The sequence below is a fragment of the Delphinus delphis genome, chromosome 14, assembly GCF_949987515.2.
Source record: "Delphinus delphis chromosome 14, mDelDel1.2, whole genome shotgun sequence".
Lineage (NCBI taxonomy): Eukaryota > Metazoa > Chordata > Mammalia > Artiodactyla > Delphinidae > Delphinus > Delphinus delphis.
In genome coordinates this window covers 50,662,127-50,688,914 of record NC_082696.1, presented here as the reverse complement: position 1 = coordinate 50,688,914, position 26,788 = coordinate 50,662,127, and the positions used below count along the sequence as shown (strand labels likewise).

Here is a 26,788-nt window from a genome sequence, read left to right as displayed (position 1 = left end):
AAGGCTACCTTTTATATTATAATTCAAAACTCAAAGTTACCTTATTAAACAGCACCTTTTAAAGTAGGTAAAATATATTTAAGCAAATATTGAGGCAAAGAATAAGCTTTTTATAGGCAGAATCATACTGAATTGCAAAATACATTATTGCATAAACAAAGTCAAGAAAAATTATTGTCTGATAGAACAACACTGTGTTTTAATTAAACAATCACATGCCTCAGTTTATATGTTCACACTCATTAACTCATTGGATCCTGACTACAAAATACTGGAAGGTAGGCACGGTAGATCTTACTATTCCCATCCTACAAATTAAAAAACTGAAGTTTTGATGATTTGCCTAAGGGCTAGTAATAGAAGAATTTAGCAGAAATCCAGGTCTACCTCTACACTGTGTATGTAGATAAATATCAACAATTAATGCTATAAAAATTGGAATTATTTATTATTCACTTGGACAAGACAGCATTTTAATTTCAAGTGTCATATATAAAATACCTGAAGGTTATTCTCAAAGCAGGTCAAGGTGTGATTAAACAGATTCAGGAAGTATACTGTGCTATTTGATAATTCTTCACTTTTGTTCGTTAAACAATCTGTCAAGAAACCAAAAAGTAGATTAATATATCTCAAGCAACAATTATATATAGTCATTTATCTCTCAAGCTGTTATCTTCTGTTTCACACTATCGTAATCCTTTATTCAGACAAGCATGAAGTGTTCCACATTAAGAGAATTTTCCAAATACATGAAGCTTACCCCTTTTAGTTTCCAAAAGGTTTTTTTTACATCATAACCATTTAAATGAAAATATTAAAAGTCACATACTTTTCTCTCTTTGTAAAAACCATATACCAAGTAAAATTGAAATTGATTTTTGATGGTACAAAGTCTTAATCATGAATATCAGTTATCAAATGCCACCTTAATAGGAGTACTCTTAGTGCTGTTTAGGCATAAGACTATCCTGCATTAATTTTAGCTAAATTCATATGCTGTTTGATTGTTTTCTGTGTTACATTTAGTAGTTCTGGGTCTCTTCCATCTTCACTAGTGGGTCAGTTATTGCATCTAAGAGGTTAATCTTTTAAAATCTGCTCTTTCTAATCTATTGTGAGTTGGGAGACCAGAGAAACAAGCTGGTGAGAATCTTGCATAAAATACTGATAAAGGGACTTCAAGTAAAATCTGGAAATAAATACACTTGTTTTATGTTTTTCTTAAAATCTTACATAAATGATATTCCTCTGCAACTTGCTACTCTCACGTAGCAAGTTCATTCCTTTGAATTGTTTTCTATTTCTATGTATGAACATAGCACAATTTTTTAATCTATTCTCCCTTCTTGGATGAACTTATTCTTTATCCTCAGTTTGCTTTTACCTCTCCCTGTGCTCTCAGCTTACCCTCTGGGATCTAGGTTCAAGTGCCTGGCACCATATCCTGGAACTCATAGTCAACCATTTCAATCTCACTTTCCTAGAATCCTTGCCCTTTTTACATTCCACATACTCACAAATATTTAAAACCTTCATTAACTTTCTCTACTCCCAATTGTGGTTGTAGAACACTATTATAGAAAATTCTAAAGTTATAATCAGGGGACTCAATTCAAACTAGTTTCAGGGCCACAAAACAATCCTTGTAGATGCCCTACCAATTACTCCACAAGGGATGTTCAAATACTTTCTATTCTCTAGTACTCAACCATACTCTTGTTCTTCTTAAATTTAACTGAGAGCTGTATATTATACACACTCAGGGCCATCTATTATGATCTTTCAACTGGGAGGGGAGAGACAGGATAGAAGGCTGTTGCAGTTATCCAGGAGAAAGGTGGCAATGCGAACAGAAAGAAATCAATGGATAAGAGATACACAGAATAGGTAGTGAAGAGTACCAGAATATGCCAACTCAAAATATGCCTCTTTGGCATATGGATTATTCTGAGCTAAAGGCCTTTAAGGACTTCCCTGGTGGCGCAGAGGTTAAGAATCTGCATGCCAATGCAGGGGACGTGGGTTCGAGCCCTGGTTGGGAAAGATCCCACATGCTGCACAGCAACTAAGCCCGTGTGCCACAGCTACTGAGTCTGCGCTCTAGAGCCCATTAGCCACAACTACTGAGCCCGCGTGCCACAACTACTGAAGCCTGCGCGCCTAGAGCCCATTCTCCACTACAAGAGGAGCCACTGCAGGGAGAAGCCCGCGCACCGCAAAGAAGAGTAGCCCCCGCGCGCCGCAACTAGAGAAAGCCCGCGCACAGCAACGAAGACCCAACGCAGCCAAAAATAAATAAATTTTAAAAAAGTAAAGGCCTTTAAGAACCAACAGATTCAGGAAAAACTCTAAAAACAGGGCACAAGTTTTTATTTTGTAGATAAAATTTACACTTGTAAAGGAAATTTCCACTTGTAAAGATGTCTCTCTCTCTCAAGAAAAAGAAAAGGGAGGACTCTTAACAACTAACTCTTACCAATGGAGATGGTTCTAACTTAAATCTATGTAACAAACCTTACTAAACAATCCCGTTTACCATACTTTTCCTGGTCACTTTCCCATAACTTGCCTCCTTCATCCAGAAGACCAAAACCCTTTCTCCTCTGATTATCCTAAGATGGTATATAAACCCAAATTCTAACCATCCATTTGGGTTACTCATCACGGGGTGCTCCCGTGTGTACATGTGCAATGCACTTGTTAATAAGCTTCTGTTTGTTTTCTCTTGTTACTCCGTCTTTGGCCAGTCTAATTAGAGAGTTCCAGCCAGAGAACCTAAAATGGATAGAGGAAAAAGATTTTTTCCCTCCCTTAGAGTAGACATTAGGATATGACACACTATATGACGCATGCACTATTATAAACAACAATCACTACAATGAAAGCTAATGTTAACTGAGTAGTTGCCATGTTCCAAGTGCCATGCTTGTACTTTAAACACATTTATTCAATTCTTACAACAATCCTATGAGGCAAGAACTATCATCTCCATTTTCTAAATAAGGAACAAAGGCAGAGAGGAATTAAGAAGTTACCCAAGGTCATAAAACGGGTAAGTAAAAACCTGGAATTTCTACTCAGTCTGATTCCTGAGCCTGCACTTGCAAACACTACAAATATAAAATATCTACACTCTAGACAATTAAAGTTCAATACTGGGAATCAATAAATACATGCCACTGCTCCTCCCTCCACCACCCATAGATTTCTTACACCATGCAGGGATTCAGGCAGTCGCTACCAACTGATCAGTGCTGGCAACTGAGATGAAGCATAAAACTGGTAAACAGGGCAGCAACTAGCACATAAAGACTCCTTTGTGCAAACTGGAAAAAGACATTCCGTCCAGGTAGATTATTTACAAAAAAGTGCTCCTACCTCCAGAAGCTGAGCTGGAATCCAGCCCCACTCATCCCCTTACATGGCCCCTAGTGTAGGACTTGGCCTGCACCTGGCATACCTGGGGCTCTACTGATGAACCTATTCCAAGAGTCTTTCCCTCTCTGAACTCACACACTCTACATTCTCTGCAGCTTTATCTTCTCCAGCATGTAAGTCCTGTTCTGACTGTTCACCTTATCATTTAAAAATCTGAGGGATCACTTCACAAATTAGGAAACAGCTAGAGAAATAAAGTGATATACTGAGGATCATACATCAAGTTAGTAAGGCATTGAAATACAAAATATACTTTCCAGTATATTTTTGATTAAGTATTATTAAGTATTAATTATTAAGTATTAAGTATTAAGTATTATCCTAATTATACCATTTTTCCTTTACTATTTAAAAATGTTACTCTCTCTGTTGGCTTTCAAAAAGTTCACACACTAAATTCTTAAAAAAAAAAAAATAACATAAGTCTCTCTTAATCCTGGTTTAACATCATCACAAAGTAGCCTTGAATCTTTTTACACGAGGTAGAGTATAAATAAAAACAAAGTTACAAATATGCATAATATTATTATATTGTGCTAACGAGATTGAAGAAGTTTTCAGATTTTGTAGTTGACATTTTGGAGGGAAGTACAGGGAATACAATTTCATCCACAACAACTGTACATCTGTGTATAATGAGCCACATCATGGCAAATGACATGCACAATATGGGGGTGTGTGTGTCCCTGGATTGTCTTACAAAAGCAGTATAAAGCATGAATGTGATTCATACTTCTATACAAAGTATGTAACTGAAATAATTTCTTTATAAAAAAGTAATTTATATGGGGCTTCCCTGGTGGCGCAGTGGTTGAGAGTCTGCCTGCCGATGCAGGGAACACGGGTTCGTGCCCCGGTCTGGGAAGATCCCACATGCCGCGGAGCGGCTGGGCCCGTGAGCCATGGCCGCTGAGCCTGCGCGTCCGGAGCCTGTGCTCCGCAACGGGAGAGGCCACAGCAGTGAGAGGCCCGCGTACCGCAAAAAAAAAAGAAACATTAGTAGTACTAAAGCTTCCTATAAGCACTAAGTGAAGTGGTCATTATGAATTTTCCTCATCTCAGATAATCAATGCAGCCTCATCAAGGACAGATTAGCATAGCTTCTTTCTCAGCGAGGGCTCAAGCATCAGCTCAAGAGGCATTCTTAAAGGTGTTAAGGATTCAAGTTAAGACCTTACATAGAAACCCACTAAATATCATAACAGGAATTATGTATGCATCTTTAGATAAAGTATTTGGCATCTATTAGGAGCTTGTATAAGGATCTCTGCTATTTTTCAAAACTAATTCTATAGAGAACAACAGAGACAATTATCAATTTCTGAAAAACAGGGCAAGCTTCAGAAAACATAGTATTAAACTATGGGAACTTTGTACTTAAACAACATAATTAAGTTTAATAAGTATGAAAACTAGGACATTTTAAGTTATAAGATATAAATGAGTCCAATGCTTAGTATGTTACCATTTAGATAAAATATGGGAAAGATGGGTTCTGATTAATTGATCTTCTGGTTAACTATCAAGTTTTATTATTGATTTTTAGAGAATCAAGACATAAAAAGTGAAGAGTGGCAGAATATTTGCCATATGGATTATTCTGAGCTGACGGCACTTGGAAAATAGCCAAGGCAGAGAGAAGCTTTCTGTGAATTCCCCTTATCTGCTTGAAGACAGAGCTTCCAAAAGAAAATCAGTTGTCATAAATCCCTTCTCCAGGAGTTTCATCAACTAGGGAAGATTTTCTCCTATCAGAGGAAAGGAGACCAATCAAACAGAATGGAGAGTCCAGAAATAAATTCCTGCATATACAGTCAACTATGAGCTGAACTCCTAGAAACAGAGAGCAGAATGGTGATTGCCAAAGGCTGGGGGGTGGGAGAAATGGGAAGATATTTGTCAAAGGGCACAAACCTCCAGCTGTAAGATAAGTTCTGGGGATCAAATGTACAGTATGGTGATTTTAGTTAGCAATACTGTATTCTATACTTGAAAGTTGCTAAGAGAATAAATCTTAAATGATCTCACCACACACACACACACACACACATACAAAAAGGTAATTATGTGACATGACGGAGGTGTTACCTAACACTATGGTGGTAATCATTCTGCAATTTATAAGTGTATCAAATCAACACACTGTACACCTTAAACAGTGTTATATGTCAATTATATCTCAATAAAGTTGAAAAAAGAACAAAAACAAATACCAAAACACTTTACCATAAAGCAATTCATAGTCTCATCAAATCTGGTCACTCTACTGATTATTCACCTGTCATATGCATAAGATAACCAAGAAGCATCTCAATAACCAGGCTATCCCTATGTCAACAATACACTTCTTTTTTAAAAAAAAAACTTCTTTTTTCAAACACATAGACATTTTTTAATTTATTTTTTTACACAGCAGGTCCTTATTAGTTATCCATTTTATACATATTAGTGTATATATGTCAATCCCAATCTCCCAATTCATCACACCACCACCCCCCGCCCCGCCACTTTACCCCCCGTGGTGTCCATACATTTGTTCCCTGCATCTGTGTCTCTATTTCTTCCCTGCAAACCCGTTCATCTGTACCATTTTTCTAGGTTCCACATATATGCGTTAACAATACACTTCTGATAACAGCTTTAAAATTGTGAAGAGGAGAAATCCTTGATATATTTTCTTTACTTCTTAACAGTCACTCTCCACAAGAATTAATTTCCATGTTATTTGTAATATGAATTGGAAGAGTTGTGTACACTCCTTTTGAGTTTCAATCAGTTTCCAAAAACTCATTTCTGATGAAGACTAATATCATTCAAAGACACAAAAATTCTAAAGATAAAATAGATGGTAGTGGTAACGGATGGCACTCTTTTTTTTTTATATTGGAGTATACTTGATTAACAATGTTGTATCAGGATGGCACTCTCTTTCATTGAGAGTCTAGCCTTCCTTTCATCAAGTAATAATGGCAAAGACTACGTGCCAACCCACAGCTAGATCAAGTAGAAAGGTGATTTTTTTTGGCAATGTATTACTTTTAAAAGTATTCTTTTAAACAATATTTTAGCTTTTATAGCTTTACATGTTTATATTTTTAATAATATTATTTAAAAAATTTTTAATAGCCCCTTAAATTAACTTTAAAAGATATTTATAGGGTTTCCCTGGTGGCGCAGTGGTTGACAGTCCGCCTACCGATGCAGGGGACACGGGTTCGTGCCCCGGTCCAGGAAGATCCCACATGCCGCAGAGCGGCTGGGCCCGTGAGCCATGGCCGCTGAGCCTGCGCGTCTGGAGCCTGTGCTCCACAACGGCCACAAGAGTGAGAGGACCACGTACGGCAAAAAAAAAAAAAAAAAAAGATATTTATATAATTATAGTTTTGCATTTTCTAGCACAGAGGATGAAAAAGGAATAGTCATTTTATATCAAAATATATATTCTTACAAAATGGATCACATATTGGTTTAAGTCTCAATTAAAAACAGATTTTAAAAACACCTCAGTAGTTTTCGTTCTTCCTTCGTAATGTTTTTCCTTCCCATTTTATCTTTTAGGTGTCAGACTGAATAGACTCCAGATTATTTACCATTAAAGAGTTCTATTGCTGGCATCACTTATCAGCTCTGTATTTGCAAATTTAATAACTAGATCACCACAAAAAGTTAACTGAGACAAAAGGGTTCATAGCTTGTATTTAACAGTTTTACATAAGTTCTGAGAAAACTGACCAGTCTTTTTTTTTTAATGTCTATTTTTTTTATTTTTTTAACATCTTTCTTGGAGTATAATTGCTAAAAATATGGAACACTTCACGAGTTTGCGTGTCATCCTTGCGCGGGGGCCGTGCTAATCTTCTCTGTATCGTTCCAATTTTAGTATATGTGCTGCCGAAGCAAGCACGACCAGTCTTTTTATGTTTAAATAAAAAAGCAAATAATCTAGATTTTGGGGGGAATATTTATACTGTGTTTTCATGTATATACGGTAGGGGAGGAAACATAATTTTCCCTCTACCTTGTAAGTTCTCAGTTGGGTCCCCTGTAACAAAAGACAGATCAATAGGAGAAAAACAAACAGAAGTTTGTTAATTTGTATATCTTCCGCATATACACAGAAGATACAAAGGGAAATTGAGTAACTCAAAGGGGCTTAGAAGTCAGACTTGAATATCATCTTCAGGTAAAAGCAAAGATGGGTGTGGGGGAGGTCAGTTATGGGGAAATGACCAGGAAAAGTGAGGTAAACAAGCATAAGGTTATGCAGATTATGTCCCTGCCTTCTCCATTTACAAGATTCTCTAGTGATTTAAAGTCATCCTTTTCTTCCTGGTACAGAGAGGGAGACACCCTTAGCAGTGGAGATTTCCTTAATAAATATAAATTTCTCATACAAAATGGTTATTTCTACTCTGTTTTCAGAGCTTCTCCTGTGTCTGCGGTTTCTCAAAATAATCAGCTCAAAATAATCCTTATGCCAAAGAGGCATATTTTGGGATGGCACATTTTGGTCTCCGACAATACAAAATGACAACATCCTAGGCAAACTTCTGATCAGGCACAAATTCATTTAAAATTATAGTGTGATATGATTGCTTTCTTCCATTTTATTAAAAGAGTAAATATCCTTTGTATTCATTCTTTTACCTATTTCTAAAGGCCAAAGATTTTTAAAAAACTATGACTGGATAGGTAACAAATGGATTATCCTTTAAGTAAAAGGAAAAGAGAAGCCTTTAGCATTATTTATTAAGAAAATAGAAGAGTGAGGATTCCATGAAATCAGTGGTTTAATAGATCTGGTTGCTAGAGACACGATTGTCTCAGAACCTGATGCCTGATTCCTGATCATTGCTGACCATTAACATTAGAAAATGTGCAACCCTATTAAAAACTTTTTTTTCTCATTATCTAGTTTTAATTTTATGTAGTACTGATAGGTCTTTAGGCAAAAAAAGAGTATTTTACATTTATATCTTTAGTAAAAGACTAGGTTTTCCATGATATCAAACATGTATATAGCATAGATATTAAACTTTGTAGGGCTAAAGTGCAGGGCTAATATTTCTTAAAATGGAGACTGTGCAATGAATTTGTCAAATAGCACTTTAAAAACAAAATTAGGCCTTAACTCATGAACACTGTCTATTCAGATGAACAATCTTAAAGCCCTCCGATTTTAGTTCTAGGCTCTTGATCTGCAGTTCATTTACACTTTCTGAGCCCCCATTCTACCTCACAGGGCTCGGCTTATTGTGAAGTTCAAATGAACCAAGGGCCATGACATTGAGAAATATTATTTAATTTAATTGCTGACTTGCTATTCACCTTCTTTAGCTCATTTTCTCCTTCCTTCAAATTTCTTTTCTCACTGCTTTGTAACAGAAGACTATGTTGCTCAAGTAAGAATGCTTTATTAAATTTTGGTAAAAATTACAAAGTTTTTTGAACAATTCTTTAAATTTTTCAGAAAATGTTCATGTTATCTTTATTACAGAGATTTGTAGAAAACATAATTAGAAGTGTTTCCAGGTAATTTGGTAAAGATTATTCATTTCTAGGTAAGGTGATTATTTTATTTTATTATTTTATTTAAAGATTTTTTTTGATGTGGACCATTTTTTTTAAAGTCTTTATTGAATTTGTTACAATATTGTTTCTGTTTTATGTTTTAGTTTTTTGGTTTCGAGGCATGTGGAATCTTACCTCCCCAACCAGGGATCGAATCCACATCCCCTGCATTGGAAGGCAAAGTCTTAACCACTGTACCACCAGGGAAGTCCTAGATGATTACTTTAAAATGAATACCCAAGGGAAAACATCTGAGGAGCACAAATTTATAAAACTATTTTATTTCCATATAAAATACAGAATATAAATTATGATAAATTTTAAAATGTGAATGAAACAATGAATGGAAGATAACTTTTTTAAAATGCATAATCTGGAAAAAGAAAACAGCCAATCTCTCTGATTACATCTAACATATGAATAATCATGGCAGATTTGGACAGTCCGTCAAGTTTTAAAAATCTTTATGTATTTTTGAATAGGTATTAAATGCTATGGTATACAATCCAAAGGGTACAAATGTAAGCAGAATGAAAACTAAGTCTTCCTGTCTTTCCTGCCCACTCAGCTATCTAATTCTCCAAAAGATGTCATATTTCTCTGCACCTTGCTTGGTCATATATTTTGGCCAAATTAATTTTAATTAGGAAGTAAACATTTCATTTTTTCTTCAGAAGAAGTTCAATCAAGGAATATGTTCAAGATAGGATGCCTCACAGAAAAACAAAAGTACCCTAAGAATTTATTCTAAAGAGTTTTACATCTACCATACTGAGTAAATATGCAGCAAAATGTTTTCTTTCCTTTTTATTTTTTTTTAAATAGCCAGAGAAGAAAGCTATTTTAAATTAGTAAATTCATTACAAAATATCTTTTAAAGAAAAGATGCTTTACCTCTCAAGTATGTAAATTAAGTAACATCAGTCGAAAGAAGTGAATCCCAACACATACCCCACTTATTCTAATTAACTGATTTTAAATTATTTGCAATTAACATATTTTTTCCTATATCAATGGATTTTTTGGAAGGGCTTAAGAATAATTAAAAACAGCTCTTCCGTATAAGTTAAGCAAACTCTGTTCAATCATATTTACGCTAAAAAGTTTTACTCCAAAAAAGTAAAGATTTGCTTTAAAAAAAAGTTAGCTGTCAGTCAAGCCTCTGTTCAAATTACCAGAAATTTTGAATTAATAGAGACAAAATTAAAAGAGTTAATATTCAATATCCATGGTATACTACAAAGGAAAAGAAACTTAGCAGGGAGTCTTTTTCCCATTTACAGTTTTTCTTCATATGAACTAAACAAAAAGACAAAGTCCTTAAAAAGTTAAGCTCCTTAATGACTTACAGATACACAGATTTTTAATTCACTCTATCCTTTCTATTTCCACAGCCCATGCCCTACTTAATGTTTTCTTTGCTTCTTGCCTAAACCATTGTAAGAATTTCCTCACTGGTCTCTCTCTTCCAATGGGGTTCCACAAAAAAAAAAAAGAAAAAGAAAGGGTCTTTGTAGTTTAAAAAAAAAAAAAGCTCAGAAAGTGCTAGGTTAAATGATGTTTAAAAGTTTTTTTTAACCTATAGTCCTTCTCACTGCTTTTAATATTCTATGTGTATTGTAAATTCCCAAGATACTATAGTATATAACCATTTCTTAATACTATGCTGGTGTTCTAGGCAGTATGAAAAATGTTGGCATAAGTGATAAACTACTATATAGGTCAAGGTCTTACCTTCCCTTTCCAAGTTTACCTCCCATTGTGCTTCCAGCATCCTGTAACATCTACTACTCTTTTATACCTCTGTGCCTCTGTTCACGATGCCTCCCTATCTGCAATGTCCTTCCTCTCATCTCTACTTATTGAAATCATGTCCAGTCACAAAAGTGTAGGATCAAAAGGTACCTCCTCCAGGAAGTATTTCAAATTCTCTCCAATCTGATTTATTTTCAGCTTTCCCAAGACTCTATAACTTTATTATAGCAGTTATTTGTCCGCTTTAGGTTATATTGTAACTATAACTTCCTTCCTCAAACATTATAAGGAATAGAAAATAAGAATTTCCTAGTACATAGTTGGTATTCAAAACACTTATGAATTGAAATAGTGATTTTAATTTTCCTAAAGAATGCTTGAAAATAGATCTCATTTCATTATACAAATACATACAAGCCTGCAAAACTGGTAGAACAGACGTTATCACCTCCCCCTATCACAGATTATTATAAACATCATAATTACTATTATATTAAGCAGCTAACATTCCTTGAACATTAACTATATGCCAGATACTAAGCTAAGTGCTTTACACAGTTTATTTCATTTACTCCTCAAAACAATCATATAAAGTAGGTTCCATTATTACCACCAATTTACGGATGAGGAAACTGAAGCTCCAAGAGGTAAAAATCACATGCCCAAGGTCTGACAGTAGTAGGTTAGGGCTAATAAATGGCAGAGCTTAGAATAAATTCCAGATCTGTCTGACTGCAAAGCTCACTGTTAACTGCTACACTTTTCTGCCTTTCAGTATTTGCCCAAGCATTTCTCACTAATAAACCGTGATGCTAATCACAGTTCATTTAAACTTAGTAACAAAAAATATTCAAAATTTTCAGATTCAAATAAAATGACATCTATACTGTTGAACCATGACAGCAACATGAAAATGAAAGAATTACTTACTTGCACAATTTGCCTTCTGCCATGTGGAATTGAAAAACTCAGACAGAATCACAACTATTTGCATTCTATCTGCCATTAAGAGACTTCTGGCACAACTATGACTCTCTGAGGAATTCTATAACGACAAAAGAAAAAGAAAGAAAAATACACTCTGAATATTTTTAGACTTCCCAAACAACTACTTGAGGCAAAAAACCTTATAAAAATAATTCAAATATTTATTATAAGCATTTAATTTTTTTGCTATAATCAAATAATGATGTCATTAATAATAACAACTGTAATAAAACAATAGCAGCTAACATTTACTGGTACCAGGTTCACTTGCAAGGGAAGAAAAAATTTGCTTCTTAAATAAATAAGTACTTGCTTCTATGGTACAGTCTCAACTGCTTAGGCCCACATGTAATATTTCTTACTCCTTACGCACAGGAAAAAATTCTGGAAAGCTATTCACCAAAATGTAGCATTAGTTATCTCTGAATAATGGAAATAGAGCGATTTTCAATTTCTTTTTTGCCTCTTTTACACTAAATTTTTCTACAATGAACATATATTATTTACACATTTTTAAAAACCTGGTGGATAAATGATCACAAAACATTGTTTCAGGGCTTCCCTGGTGGCGCAGTGGTTGAGAGTCCGCCTGCTGATGCAGGGGACACAGTCCCCTGTGCCCCGGTCCGGGAAGATCCCACATGCCGCGGAGCGGCTAGGCCCGTGAGCCATGGCCGCTGAGCCTGCATGTCCGGATCCTGCGTGTCCGGAGCCTGTGCTCCGCAACGGGAGAGGCCACAACAGTGAGAAGCCCGCATACCACAAAAAACAAAAAAAATTGTTTCATCTTCTGGACATTTTTTGGCTCAAAATCTTAAAACCCACAAGAAAATGTGATACATCTAGTTTGTACCGAAACAGTTTGTACCCAGATAGAAGAACATGCTTTCCACAGATCGTTTTAATAATGAAACTCACACTATGCAAATAATAAATTCAAGTTCCTAAATTATTGGATCCTTATCTATTTCCTTTCCTTTTTGCCCCAAGCAAGGAACTAAGTCCTGCTGACTCTTCATTCTTTCAAAGTTATTTAACTCCTACTATTTATCCGGCACTATAAGAATCTTGGAGTTCTGAGTATACAAAGAGTATAAAGGAATGCCATCAACACTGGGTCTTCAAAACCTCCCCAGAGACATACAGATAAGGAATTAAATAGTGTCATTAGTAATAAAAGAGAGAATATGTTAACTCTAGAAAAGAACTGATCAGCCATGTGGGATAAGAAAAGAGGGAAGGAGGGCTTAACAGCAGAATTCTTGTTTTAAAATATTTCTGAAGATCATTTTGGGATGATTACCCTTTCTGTGGCTTAGTTTTGTTTTCTCATTAAAACATGCAGCCAAATGAATGCTTGCCTTTAAAATAGTAAATTGAATAAAACATTTTACTTTTTTTTTGTTCCTGTGGTACGCGGGCCCCTCACTGTTGTGGCCTCTCCCGTTCCGGAGCACAGGCTCCAGACACGCAGGATCCGGACATGCAGGCTCAGCGGCCATGGCTCACGGGCCTAGCCGCTCCGCGGCATGTGGGATCTTCCCGGACCGGGGCACGAATCTGTGTCCCCCGCATCAGCAGGTGGACTCTCAACCACTGCACCACCAGGGAAGCCCTGAATAAAACATTTTAAAAAGCCCTTTTCTTGGAATTGCTTTCAGAGCAATATCAGCTATAGAAGAAGATTTCATAAAAGATCAAACAATGGTTTGTGATAATTTACCCACCCGATTAAAGTAGAGCATGGCCTAAAGAGTCAGACAAACCTGGATTACTAGCTGGTAATCTTGGACAGCTGAGGTAAACTCTCTGAGGCTCAGTTTCATGATCATGAGTCCTACAGGTACAGCATTAAATGAAATACCATATGTTAATCACTTAGCACAATGTCTGGCACCTAGTAAGTAACTGATATATGCTATTTCACCTAGCTACCTGTTGCCAACAAGAAGTGCTCTAAGTGGGTGTAGCTGGCTAAGTATAACCAGTTACTTAAGTAGAGTCTTATAAGTGGATGATTGGATATTTTAAAAATCAATACAGATAGAAACTAGGGGCCTGAACCAAGATGGTGGAGTAGAAGGACGTGCTCTCGCTCCCTCTTGTGAGAACACCAGAATCACAACTAGCTGCTGGACAATCATCGACAGGAAGGCACTGGAACTCACCAAAAAAAGACACCCCACATCCAAAGACAAAGGAGAAGCCACAATGAGACGGTAGGGGCACAATCACAGCAAAATCAAATCCCATAACTGCTGGGTGGGTGACTCACAGACTGGAGAACAATTATACCACAGAAGTCCACCCACTGGAGTGAAGGTTCTGAGCCCCACATCAGGCTTCCCAACCTGGGGGTCCGGCAACGGGAGGAGGAATTCCTAGAGAATCAGACTTTGAAGACTAGTGGGATCTGATTGCAGGACTTCGACAGGACTGGGGGAAACAGAGACTCCACTATTGGAGGGTACACACAAAGTAGTATGCGCGTCGGGACCCAGGGGAAGGAGCAGTGAACCCAGGGGAGACTGAACCAGACCTACCTGCTAGTGTTGGAGGGTCTCCTGCAGAGGCGGGGGGTGGCTGTGGCTCACCACGGGGACAAGGACACTGGCAGCAGAAGTTCTGGGAAGTACTCCTTGGCGTGAGCCCTCCCAGAGTCGGCCATTAGCCCCACCAAAGAGCCCAGGTAGGCTCCAGTGTTGGGTTGCCTCAGGTCAAACAACCAAAAGGGAGGGAACCCAGCCCCACCCATCAGCAGTCAAGTGGATTAAAGTTTTACTGAGCTCTGCCCACCAGAGCAACACCCAGCTCTACCCACCACCAGTCCCTCCCATCAGGAAACCTGCACAAGCCTCTTAGATAGCCTCACCCACCAGAGGGCACACAGCAAAAGCAAGAAGAACTACAATACCGTGGGAAAAAACCCACAGCCTGTGGAACAAAAACCACATTCACAGAAAGACAGACAAGATGAAAAGGAAGAGGGCTATGTACCAGATGAAGGAACAAGATAAAACCCCGGAAAAACAACTAAATGAAGTGGAGATAGACAACCTTCCAGAAAAAGAATTCAGAATAATAATATGAAGATGATCCAGGACCTCGGAAAAACAACAGAGGAAAAGATCGAGAAGATGCAAGAAATGTTTAACAAAGACCTAGAAGAATTAAAGAACAAACAAACAGAGATGAACAATACAATAACTGAAATGAAAACTACACTAGAAGGAATCAATAGCAGAATAACTGAGGCAGAAGAACGGATAAGTGACCTGGAAGACAGAATGGTGGAATACACTGCTGCAGAACAAAATAAAGAAAAAAGAATGAAAAGAAATGAAGACAGCCTAAGAGACCTCTGGGACAACATTAAATGCAACAACATTCGCATTATAGGGGTCCCAGAAGGAGAAGAGAGAGAGAAAGGACCTGAGAAGATATTTGAAGAGATTATAGTCGAAAACTTCCCTAATATGGGAAATGAAATAGCCATCCAAGTCCAGGAAGCACAGCGAGTCCCATACAGGATAAACCCAAGGAGAAAAACGCCAAGACACATACTAATCAAATTGGCAAAAATTAAAGACAAAGAAAAATTATTGAAAGCAGCAAGGGAAAAATGACAAATAACATACAAGGGAACTCCCATAAGTTTAACAGCTGATTTCTCAGCAGACACTCTATAAGCCAGAAGGGAGTGGCATGATATACTTAAAGTAATGAAAGGGAAGAACCTACAGCCAAGATTATTCTACCTGGCAAGGATCTCATTCAGATTCGATGGAGAAATCAAAAGCTTTACAGACAAGCAAAAGCTAAGAGAATTCAGCACCACCAAACCAGCTCTACAACAAATGCTAAAGGAACATCTCTAAGTGGGAAACACAAGAGAAGAAAAGGACCTACAAAAACAAACCCAAAACAATTAAGAAAATGGTCAGAGTAACATACATATCAATAATTACCTCAAACATGAATGGATTAAATGCTCCAAGCAAAAGACACAGGCTTGCTGAATGGATAGAAAAACAAGACCCATATATATGCTGTCTACAAGAGACCCACTTCAGACCTAGGGAAACATATATACTAAAAGTGATGGGATGGAAAAAGATATTCCATGCAAATGGAAATCAAAAGAAAACTGGAGTAGCAATACTCATATCAGATAAAATAGACTTTAAAATAAACAATGTTACAAGAGACAAGGAAGGACACTACATAATGATCAAGGGATCAATCCAAGAAGATATAACAATTATAAATATATATGCACCCAACATAGAAGCACCTCAATACATAAGGCAACTGCTAACAGATGTAAAAGAGGAAATCAACAGTAACACAAAATAGTTGGGGACTTTAACACCTCACTTACACCAATGGACAGATCATCCAAAATGAAAATAAATAAGGAAACAGAAGCTTTAAATGACACAAATAGACCAGATAGATTTAATTGATATTTATAGGACATTCCATCCAAAAACGGCAGATTACACTGTCTTCTCAAGTGTGCACAGAACATTCTCCAGGACAGATCACATCTTGGGTCACAAATTAAGCCTCAGTAAATTTAAGAAAACTGAAATCATATCAAGCATCTTTTTAGACCACAACGCTATGAGATTAGAAATGAATTACAGGGGAAAAACGTAAAAAACACAAACACATGGAGGCTAAACACTACGTTAGTAAAACCAAGAGATCACTGAAGAAATCAAAGAGGAAATCAAAAATACCTAGAGACAAATGACAATAAAAACACGACAATCCAAAACCTACGGGATGCAGCAAAAGCAGTTCTAAGAGGGAAGTTTATAGCTGTACAAGCCTACCTCAAGAAACAAGAAAAATCTCAAATAAACAATCTAACCTTACACCTAAAGGAACTAGAGAAAGAACAAACAAAACCCAGTTAGCAGAAGGAAAGAAATCATAAAGATCAGAGCAGAAATAAATGAAATAGAAACAAAGAAAACAATAGCAAAGATCAATAAAACTAAAAGCTGGTTCTTTGAGAAGATAAACAAAATTGATAAACCATTAGCCAGACTCATCAACAAAAAGGGAGAGGACTCAAATCAATAAAAATAGAAATGAAAAGGGAGAAGTTACAACAGACACCACAGAAATACAAAGCATCCTAAGAGACTACTACAAGCAACTCTATGCCAATAAAATGGACAACCTGGAAGAAATGGACAAATTCTTAGAAAGGTATAACCTTCCAAGACTGAACCAGAAAGAAATAGAAAATATGAACAGACCAATCACAAGTAATGAAATTGAAACTGTGATTAAAAATCTTCCAACAAACAAAAGTCCAGGACCAGATGGCTTCACAGGCGAATTCTATCAAACACTTAGAGAAGAGCTAACATCCATCCTTCTCAAACTCTTCCAAAAAATTGCAGAGGAAGGAACACTTCCAAACTCATTCTATGAGGCCACCATCACCCTGATACCAAAACCAGACAAAGATACTACAAAAATAGAAAATTACAGACCAATAGCACTGATAAATATAGATGCAAAATTCCTCAACAAAATACTAGCAAACAGAATCCAACAACACATTAAAAGGATCATACACCATGATCAAGTGCGATTTATCCCAGGGATGCAAGGATTCTTCAATATACACAAATCAATCAATGTGATACACCATATTAACAAATTGAAGAATAAAAACCATATGATCATCTCAATAGATGCAGAAAAAGCTTTTGACAATATTAAACACCCATTTATGATGAAAACTCTCCAGAAAGTGGGCATAGAGGGAACCTACCTCAACATAATAAAGGCCATATACGACAAACCTACAGTAAACATCATTCTCAATGGTGAAAAACTGAAAGCATTTCCTCTAAGATCAGGAACAAGACAAGGATGTCCACAATCACCGCTATTATTCAACATAGTTTTGGAAGTCCTAGCCTCAGCAATCAGAGAAGAAAAACAAATAAAAGGAATACAAATTGGAAAAGAAGAAGTAAGGCTGTCACTGTTTGCAGATGACATGATACTATACATAGAGAATCCTAAAGATGCCACCAGAAAACTACTAGAGCTGATCAATGAATTTGGTAAAGTTGCAGGATATAAAATTAATGCACAGAAATCTCTTGCATTCCTATACACTAAGGATGAAAAATCAGAAAGAGAAATTAAGGAAACATTCCCATTTACCACTGCAATAAAAAGAATAAAATACCTAGGAATAAACCTACCTAGGGAGGCAAAATACCTGAATGCAGAAAACTATAAGACACTGATGAAAGAAATTAAGGATGATACCAACAGATGGAGAGATATTACATGTTCTTGGATTGGAAGAATCAATATTGTGAAAATGACTATACTACCCAAAGCAATCTACAGATTCAATGCAATCTGTATCATGTTACCAATGCCATTTTTTATAGAACTAGGACAAAAAATCTTCAAATTTGTATGGAGACACAAAAGACCCCGAATAGGGCTTCCCTGGTGGTGCAGTGGTTGAGAGTCCGCCTGCAGATGCAGGGGACACGGGTTCATGCCCCAGTCTGGGAGGATCCTACATGCCGTGGAGCGGCTGGGCCCGTGAGCCATGGCCACTGAGCCTGCGCATCCGGAGCCTGTGCTCCGCGGCGGGAGAGGCCACAACAGTGAGAGGCCCGCGTACCGCAAAAAAAAAAAAAAAAAAAGACCCCGAATAGCCAAAGCAGTCTTGAGGGAAAAAAACGGAGCTGGAGGAATCAGACTCTCTGAATTCAGACTATACTACAAACCTACAGTAATCAAGACAATATGGTACTGGCACAAAAACAGAAACATAGATCAATGGAACAAGATAGAAAGCCCAGAGGTAAACCCACACACCTATGGTCAACTAATCTATGACAAAGGAGGCAAGGATATACAATGGAAATAATTGTATTTTCAATAAGTGGTGCTGGGAAAACTGGACAGCTACATGTAAAAGAATGAAATTAGAACACTCCCAAACACCATACACAAAAATAAACTCAAAATGGATTTGAGACCTAAATGTAAGACTGGACACTATAAAACTCTTAGAGGAAAACATAGGAAGAACACTCTTTGACATAAATCACAGCAAAATCTTTTTTGATCCACCTCCTAGAGTAATGGAAATAAAACGAAAAATAAACAAATGGGACCTAATGAAACTTAAAAGCTTTTGCAAAGCAAAGGAAACCATAAACAAGACGAAAAGACAACTCTCAGAATGGGAGAAAATATTTGCAAATGAATCAACGGACAAAGGATTAATCTGCAAAATATATAAACAGCTCATGCAGCTCAATATTAAAAAGCAAACAACCCAATCCAAAAATGGGCAGAAGACCTAAATAGACATTTCTCCAAAGAAGACATACAGATGGCCAAGAAGCACATGAAAAGCTGCTCAACATCACTAATTATTAGAGAAATGCAAATCAAAACTACAATGAGGTATCACCTCACACCAGTTAGAATGGGCATCATCAGAAAATCTACAAACAACAAATGCTGGAGAGGGTGTGGAGAAAAGGGAACCCTCTTGCACTGTTGATGGGAATGTAAACTGATACAGCCACTATGGAGAACAGTAGGGAGGTTCCTTAAAAAACTAAGAATAGAATTACCATATGATCCAGCAATCCCACTACTGGGCATATACCCAGAGAAAACCACAATTCAAAAAGACATATGCACCCCAATGTTCACTGCAGCACTATTTACAATAGCCAGGTCATGGAAGCAACCTAACTGCCCATCAACAGAAGAATGGATAAAGAAGATGTGGCACATAGATACAATGGAATATTACTCAGCCATAAAAAGGAATGAAACTGGGTCATTTGTTGATACGTGGATGGATCTAGAGAGTGTCATACAGAGTGAAGTAAGTCAGAAAGAGAAAAACAAATATCGTATGTTAACGCATATATGTGGAACCTAGAAAAATGGTACAGATGAACCGGTTTGCAGGGCAGAAATTGAGACACAGATATAGAGAACAAACGTATGGACACCAAGGGGGGAAAGCTGCGGGGGGGTGGGGTGGGTGTGGTGGGATGAACTGGGTGATTGGGATTGACATGTATACACTGATGTGTATAAAATTGATGACTAATAAGAACCTGCTGTACAAAGAAAAAATTAAAAATAAAAATAAATAAATAAGTCAAAATCAAAATCAATACAGAATAACCTGTATGAGTGGTCAACGTGCGGAACAGTTCAGTTGAGGAAGACATCAGAGTAGTTGGGAGAAATAAGGAGAGTTCATGGAGGAAGCAGGATTTGAACTAAGCCCTATACTAAGAAAGGGAAGAAGGTTTTAAAATGGGGTAAATAAAATGATCAAGGGGTGAAAGTAGGAATGTGCAGTATTCAGGGAGTATTCAGGAGACCAGTGGAAGGTACCTCTATGAAAGTAGAGGCAGTAGAGGGAGAAGTCAGGGCAAGGTAATGAAACGTCTTGAGGGTTATGAGAGTCACACAGTGGGAAACTTTTTAAGATTTTTGAGGAAGATGGCATGAAAAGCAGAGTTTGGAGAGCATAGGTCTATGTCACAATATGTAGGGTGAAGCAGGAGACTAAATAGACTATTTCCATAGTTCATGTATAATGAGAAGATAGTAGCAACAGTGAGAATGGAAGGTTAGTGATGAATAATCCCAACAACGATGATGTACTTTTGAATACCTAATGGTTCTAAAAGCTCTAAATGTATAACTCACTTAATCCTTGTAACAACTCTATGAAATAGGCAGTAGTATCCTTTTGGATTCAAACCCAGCCTCTTTCACTGCATGGTCTTGGGTAAGTTACTTAATCACTCCGAGGCTCAGTTTCTTAAAGCATGATATCCACCTATATATGTCTAGGTTCCTTATTTGGACAAAAGTTCCTTTAGGATGGAAACTTTGTCTTATATCTTTGTATTCCCAACACCTAGCATATGACAAAAAACATTGGCCTTTGGTATATATTTAGAACTTTTAGAACTCAAATCTGTCACAACCACTTAGCAGAAACCTAACCACAATGAATCCAACAATACACTTTCATCATGCCTATTTGGCTAAATGCAAACAACCAGACAGATTATTTCCACAATAAATCCATAATCCCAAACTGTACTCCTCACTTGCCTGTCTGCTCATTCTCCCCTGATTAACACCACTATTGCAATCTTCTCCACTCTCCCTTGAAACTCTGATATCCCTCTCACCCTTTACTCTCAAGTGAAGATCTAGCCTCCTGGTTGACAGTGAAAACAGAGACCATCAAGCTGAAACTCTGATCTGCCTACCCCTCTACACCCAACCTCTTCTACCCTCCTGTTAGAGTGCAGAACGTGCCTGCCCCTGTCAAAGGCTCATCTCTCTCTCTCTCTGTGGATGCCTTAGATCTCAACTACTCTGCCTTCTCAGGAAAACTGACCTTGTTTACTTTCCCACTGTTTCCTATATCTTCCCTCTCTCTATAGGATTCTTCCTATCAGCATTTGAACATGTTCAGGTCTCTCCCATCTTAAGAAAGGAAGAAGGGAAGTAGAGACAGAGGGATGGAGGGACAAAGGAACCGAAAGAAATTAAAAGAAAATCCCTGAGTCTCAATTCCTCTTTAGTGACCTTTCTTATCTCTTCCTTATGGCCAAACTTTTAGTTGTGTAACATCACTGTTCCCACTTCCTCATCTTCCATTCATTATTTAATCTACTTTAATCTTACTCCCACCCCCAAGTGCTCCCTCAAAATGGCTCTTATGGCACCAAGAATGCCAATGTTGATAGATTCACTTCTGGTCCTCTCAGCTGGATTTGACACAAATAACCACCCCTTCCCTTTTCCCTGATTTATAGGACAGCACATTCTCCTGATTTTTCTTAATCTCTCCGACTCTTCTTTCTTGGTCTCTTTCAATATTTTATCTTCTAACCAAATCTTCAACCCAGCAGTTCTTATGTATTCTCACTTCTTACTCAAACTCATCATGCCATGGTTTCAAACACTACTTTTAAGCTGACTACTCCCAAACCTATTATCCCCAATCCACATCTCTAGACACACACATCCAACCACATATGCAATATCTCCACCTAGATGTCTCATAAACACCTCAGAATCAACAAGTTCAATATCAAGTTCATGATCTTCCCCCACCAAACAGGTTCCTCCCTCCATCTTAGTAAATAGCAACCCTATTCACTAAGCTGCTCTTATTAAAACCCTGGAAATCATCGTTCCTTTCCTTCATATTCCATATTCAATTAACTACCAAGTTTTGTCAGTTCTACCTCCTAAATATCTCTGAAATCTATCCATTTCTCCCCGTCACAATGGCCCCCATGTGGCCTAGCCACCACCATTTCTCACATCACTGTAAGAGTCTCTTAATTCATTTCCCCACACATACTATTCCCCTACCCTCCCCAGTCCCTGTCCCCTCCATTTTCTCTCATGTAGCCATAATGACCTTTTAAAGTACAAATCGGATCATATCATTCACAGAATTAAACCCTTCAGTAATATCACACTGCTTTAAAATCAAAGACTAAAACCCTTAGTAATACCCTACAGTTAATATGACCTGGCACCTGCCCACTTCCTCAGGCTCAGATCACTAGTCTCCTCCTGGCTCACGGTGCTTTGAGTTCTTTCTAGTCCTTAAACATACCAGACTCCCATTCAGAGTCTTCACACCTGCTACTTCGTAACATGTATACATTCTCTCTCCTCCCCAACCTTCTCAAATTTTAGGTGTCAGCTTTAATCACTGACCACTTCTATCTACTCTCAGCTGATCTTGAATGCTCAAGATCTGCATTCTTGTTATATGCTTTGGCGGCATCTGGGATTTTTTTCTCTGCAACACTTATCACACCTGAATTAAATAATTACTTTTATAACAATATGTTTAATGTCTGTTTCCCCTACCAGACTACAAGCTCTGCTCATTCACAGCTATATGCCTAGTTACTACCACTACCCTGCACATAACAGGTACTCAATAATTTTTTTTTTTTAGTGAAAAAGAAGCACTACATTTTCTGATCTCCAATGAAAGAGACTAAAACTACACTAAAACTATGTTGAACACTTCCAGATACATACTTCCAATCATAGGTAATATATATATATACATATCTATATGTCTATCTGCTTATATAAATTTTAAACAAACCAAGTATAATAAGATGAAGATTAGCAATTCAGAATTTGGGGGGCCAAAGCAACCTGGCAACCACTCTAGTGATGCTGAACAGCTCAATGAAACTACATCTCTTTTCAGTTTAAATTAAAGAAGAAACTATGACTCTAAGTAAGAGGGAATCCGTCAATTCTACTATTCAGGTTTCACAAATCACTGTATTCTTTACCTTGAGATAATAAAATGATATTATTTGTTTTATATTAGTTTTATATTATTAGTCCTTGACCCAGTAATTCCAAGAGGAAGTGACTAGAAAATAGAATTCTCATCAGATAACTCTATTACAGTTAAATGAATCAGCTTGCTGTACCACAGAAATAGCTTACTAATTTCTACCTTTGATTCTTTTTCTCCTTGTTATACTCCCCTCCTCTCTCAATCAATCCATGGACATTGATTCACCCTAAAGAGGTGAGAAAGAATGTCTTGTTCATAATTCCACTTGTAGGTATTCTCTGATTAACCCCACCTTGCTCTGTTCCCTCCTTTAATTCAGCATCTCCTTCACTCTTTTGTTCTAAAATCCTATTGTACAATTTATAACACTCACATTGATGATTTTTTCCCTTTTTCTTTTTCTCAGTATAGATTTATTTTTATTTCCCCAACTACACTGACAGTTTAAGGCCTGGACTTTACCCTCCTTTTCCTTCAAATACCCTTTAACCAGCCCAATATTTAAGAATAGCATGTGCTTGCTAATTAAGCTTATTTAAATGAAAGACTGAGTCTATGTGAGTCAAAGAAAATACATTACTCTCCAGAAACAATTCCCTGCCACACACACACACAAAGGACAACTGATTCCTTTAAGTTCACTCCTAAGAAACTCAGACATAATTTTCCATAGGTTCATCATTACACATGATGGTTCAATTCCCAGACCAATCTGAAAAGGCCTATAAAATCCACGAAGTACCTCACAACTGCAGAAATCATGCTTTTGAGCTACCACATCCAGCTCTACTGAGGAAAGGGGATGGGGGGTAGGCAAGATCTAGGATGAGTTGGAGAGGAAATACGGATTGGGGAAAGGGGTTTCTGCCTCTTTTTATCTCTTTACCCCGTTCCTTCACACAACAGTGAGGCGAGCTGGGTGTGCAGGTCACTGGTAGAATCAGACACAAAGCAGAGGAAGCAAGTTTCTGCCGTCTCCACACTGGGAAGCCTCCTGTAGGCAGTAGGGAATTCATGTGGAAATTCATATACAAATATGCCCATAATTGGCCCACAGATGCCCATCACTGTGCCACCAGAGTTTGGGGTAATTTTTTAACCTCTTCTTAATTCCACAGAAACTACACAAATGAGGAATGTGTTTGCTGCCTCAAAAGATCCAAGCTTTGCTTCAGGACTCACGGTCATTCTGGCCACAGAACAATGCACCTAACTGCTTAAAACAGAATATGATGCCATATCATATCCTGCTGTAGTTGACAGGGACAAGTCTTTGGTGTTTTACTTTAAAATCATGGTGAGATATACTATATATATATATATGTATATATATACATACACACACACACACACACACACACACACACACACACCCCTTGCTATACCCAGGAGAAGTATGCCTGAAAAATACTACATGTAGGTCTACATTTACTTAAAGTACCTTGAAAAGTAGCTCTTTACAGAGACTGGCCACAGAATTTATTTAATGCAAATAAGTTCCCTATTTTTGTAAAAAATACATATTTATGTCAAGTAATATCAAGCTGACAAAGTAGGATGCAACTATATATGTTTATATTTTGTCAAATCAACTATGATTTATGAAATAATTCCAACCACATTTTCATGAGACTTTTTCTCCCAGTACAAGAGGAACTTTCCACTCCATAATCGCAAAGTCATTTCTCCTGTTTTTCCTTTACAAGGCATATCCAGCCCATACCTCATGACTCCCACCAGCCCTGACACTAATCCTTTCCTACGCTAGCCCCTTTAAAGTACTTAGGAACAAGGACATGTCTGTGCCTGCCTGTCTTCCTTCCTCCCTCCCTGCCTTCCTTTCTTTCTCTTTCTTTCTTTTAATTAAGACCCTCACAGCACCAACCACATGACCAGAAGAGCTTGAAGAGTACCAAGAGTGGAGGGCAGATTTACCCTTTTGTAAAATTTTAGTTCCCATTTACTGAGAACTGTTACTATGTGTAGTAATAGTTTTCTAAGAGTTCCTCTCATCCCCATCTTACAGATGAGACAACAGTTACAGAGAATATAACTTGCCCAGAGTACACCTCTAATAAGCAGAGAACTGGTCTCTTGGCAGAATGGCTCCAGACTGTATTAATGACTAAAATGAACTCTCATGCATTATCTCTTTTTATTTTTTTAACAGTCACATCTGGCAGCAGTTTTTCTCCATTCTACAGAGGAGGAAACTCCAAGATAGACTCCAAGATAATTAATCCAAGGTCCAACTGCTAGAAAGTGGTGGATCTGAAAATGCCTGGCTACAGAGCTCAAGCTCCTTACCACCAGCACACTATAGTTTCCCCACTCCACCTGGGGTTTCAGGAAAGAGTCCTTCCTGGGAACTCCAGGTGGAGATGGGAAGAAGCTGTGGCAGACTGAGGGGAAAGAGGTGACGAAAGGTAGAGTTGGGGTGCAGAAGCCCCAAGAAAACTAGTCATACCTATCTGCAAATATGTACCCAAAGATGCCCAACAGCAGCCATGGAAGCAAAAATCCAAACCCCACGCCCCATAATGCCACCCACTTTTCTGATGCCCCTAACTCCACAGTCCCAATCCAACCTCTTTTTCTCACAAAAGGGGAAACTGAACACCCCCCCCACCCCGAGATAACCATCATTCCATCCTCCTCCCTTTCCAAACAATCCACGCCAGAGGTCCCGGGTGTGCCTTCTACCCACCCCTACGGCTCGGCTGATGTTGTCCATCTTGCTGGCGACCTGTTGGAAGAGAGGATAGCAGGTCTGACAGAGGCGCACCGGCCGGGCGCCGCGCACTAGACACCCGGTCAGCTCTGCGCTGCTGTTGGCGAAGTCCAGCAGCAGCTCCCGGCACTCGGGATCCAGATCCGGCAAGTCTGGGGGTAGTGACAGTGGCCCCATGCTTCCGCCCTGCAGTAGAGCCAGGGACAAGTCCTCCACCTTCAGCAACTGCTCCTCCGACAAGAGGTCGTGGAGGACCCGGTGGGGACTGCTGCCCAAGGAGAAGGTGCCCAGAGCCAGCCCCGACCACAGCAGCGCCACTAGCAGCAGCCGCAGCAGCAGCAACGATGACCTCCGCCGCGCGACTGTCCGGTCCGGGTCCATCGCGGGGTTCACGAACCCCAAGGTACAGACCTCCACCTCTCCGCCCCTAATCGGTGCTGCGGACAGCTGCCGCTTCCGGTTTCCTTGGGCGCAGGCCGCGAGCAGGGTCACGAGGCGCGCGCGTCACGGCCCCGCCTCCGGCGCGCGGCGCCCCGCCCCATTGGCTGCAGAGAGCCTCTCGCGCCGCGGGCCGGCGCGCGTGCGGGAGCGCGCACACAGGGGCGGTTTCGCGCTCCCAGCCTGTGGCAAGCGCCTGACCGAGGGGCGCGCGAGACCCGGTTGGCGTCAGCTGTGGAGGCCGGAGCTGAGGCTCGCCTGCCCTATGAATATAGGCGTCGGCCGCTTTGAGCAGTTAAATCTCTGGGGTCTTGCCCTCGGTTGCCCACCTCTTTAGGAGTTCGTTGAGTTCTAGAAGTCTGAGGAGTTATGTGCCACAGAAAGACGGACGGCCTCCGCCGTGGGAATTACGAGTGAGTTCTCTGAGAAAGCCTGCTGGCACGTGCCTTGCAGGTTTTTTTACT

At 38.6% G+C, this 26,788-nt stretch overlaps 1 protein-coding gene and 1 non-coding gene across 2 annotated transcripts in view; both read right to left on the bottom strand.

Moving 5' to 3' along the window:
- Positions 1-26,331, bottom strand: part of OSTM1 (osteoclastogenesis associated transmembrane protein 1) — a 39,047-nt gene extending 12,716 nt beyond the window's left edge. Inside the window, exons 1-3 of the mRNA XM_060030138.1 lie at positions 25,863-26,331; positions 11,698-11,812; positions 502-599 (exon numbers count right to left, since the gene is read on the bottom strand). Coding sequence (XP_059886121.1) covers positions 502-599; positions 11,698-11,812; positions 25,863-26,267 — 618 coding nt within the window. The 5' untranslated portion in view covers positions 26,268-26,331. The remainder of the gene's footprint in view (positions 1-501; positions 600-11,697; positions 11,813-25,862) is intronic.
- LOC132437444 (U6 spliceosomal RNA) lies at positions 7,239-7,345 on the bottom strand. The gene has a single exon (XR_009522027.1). It is a non-coding gene; the product is annotated as a U6 spliceosomal RNA (small nuclear RNA).
- Positions 26,332-26,788: the final 457 nt, after the last annotated feature.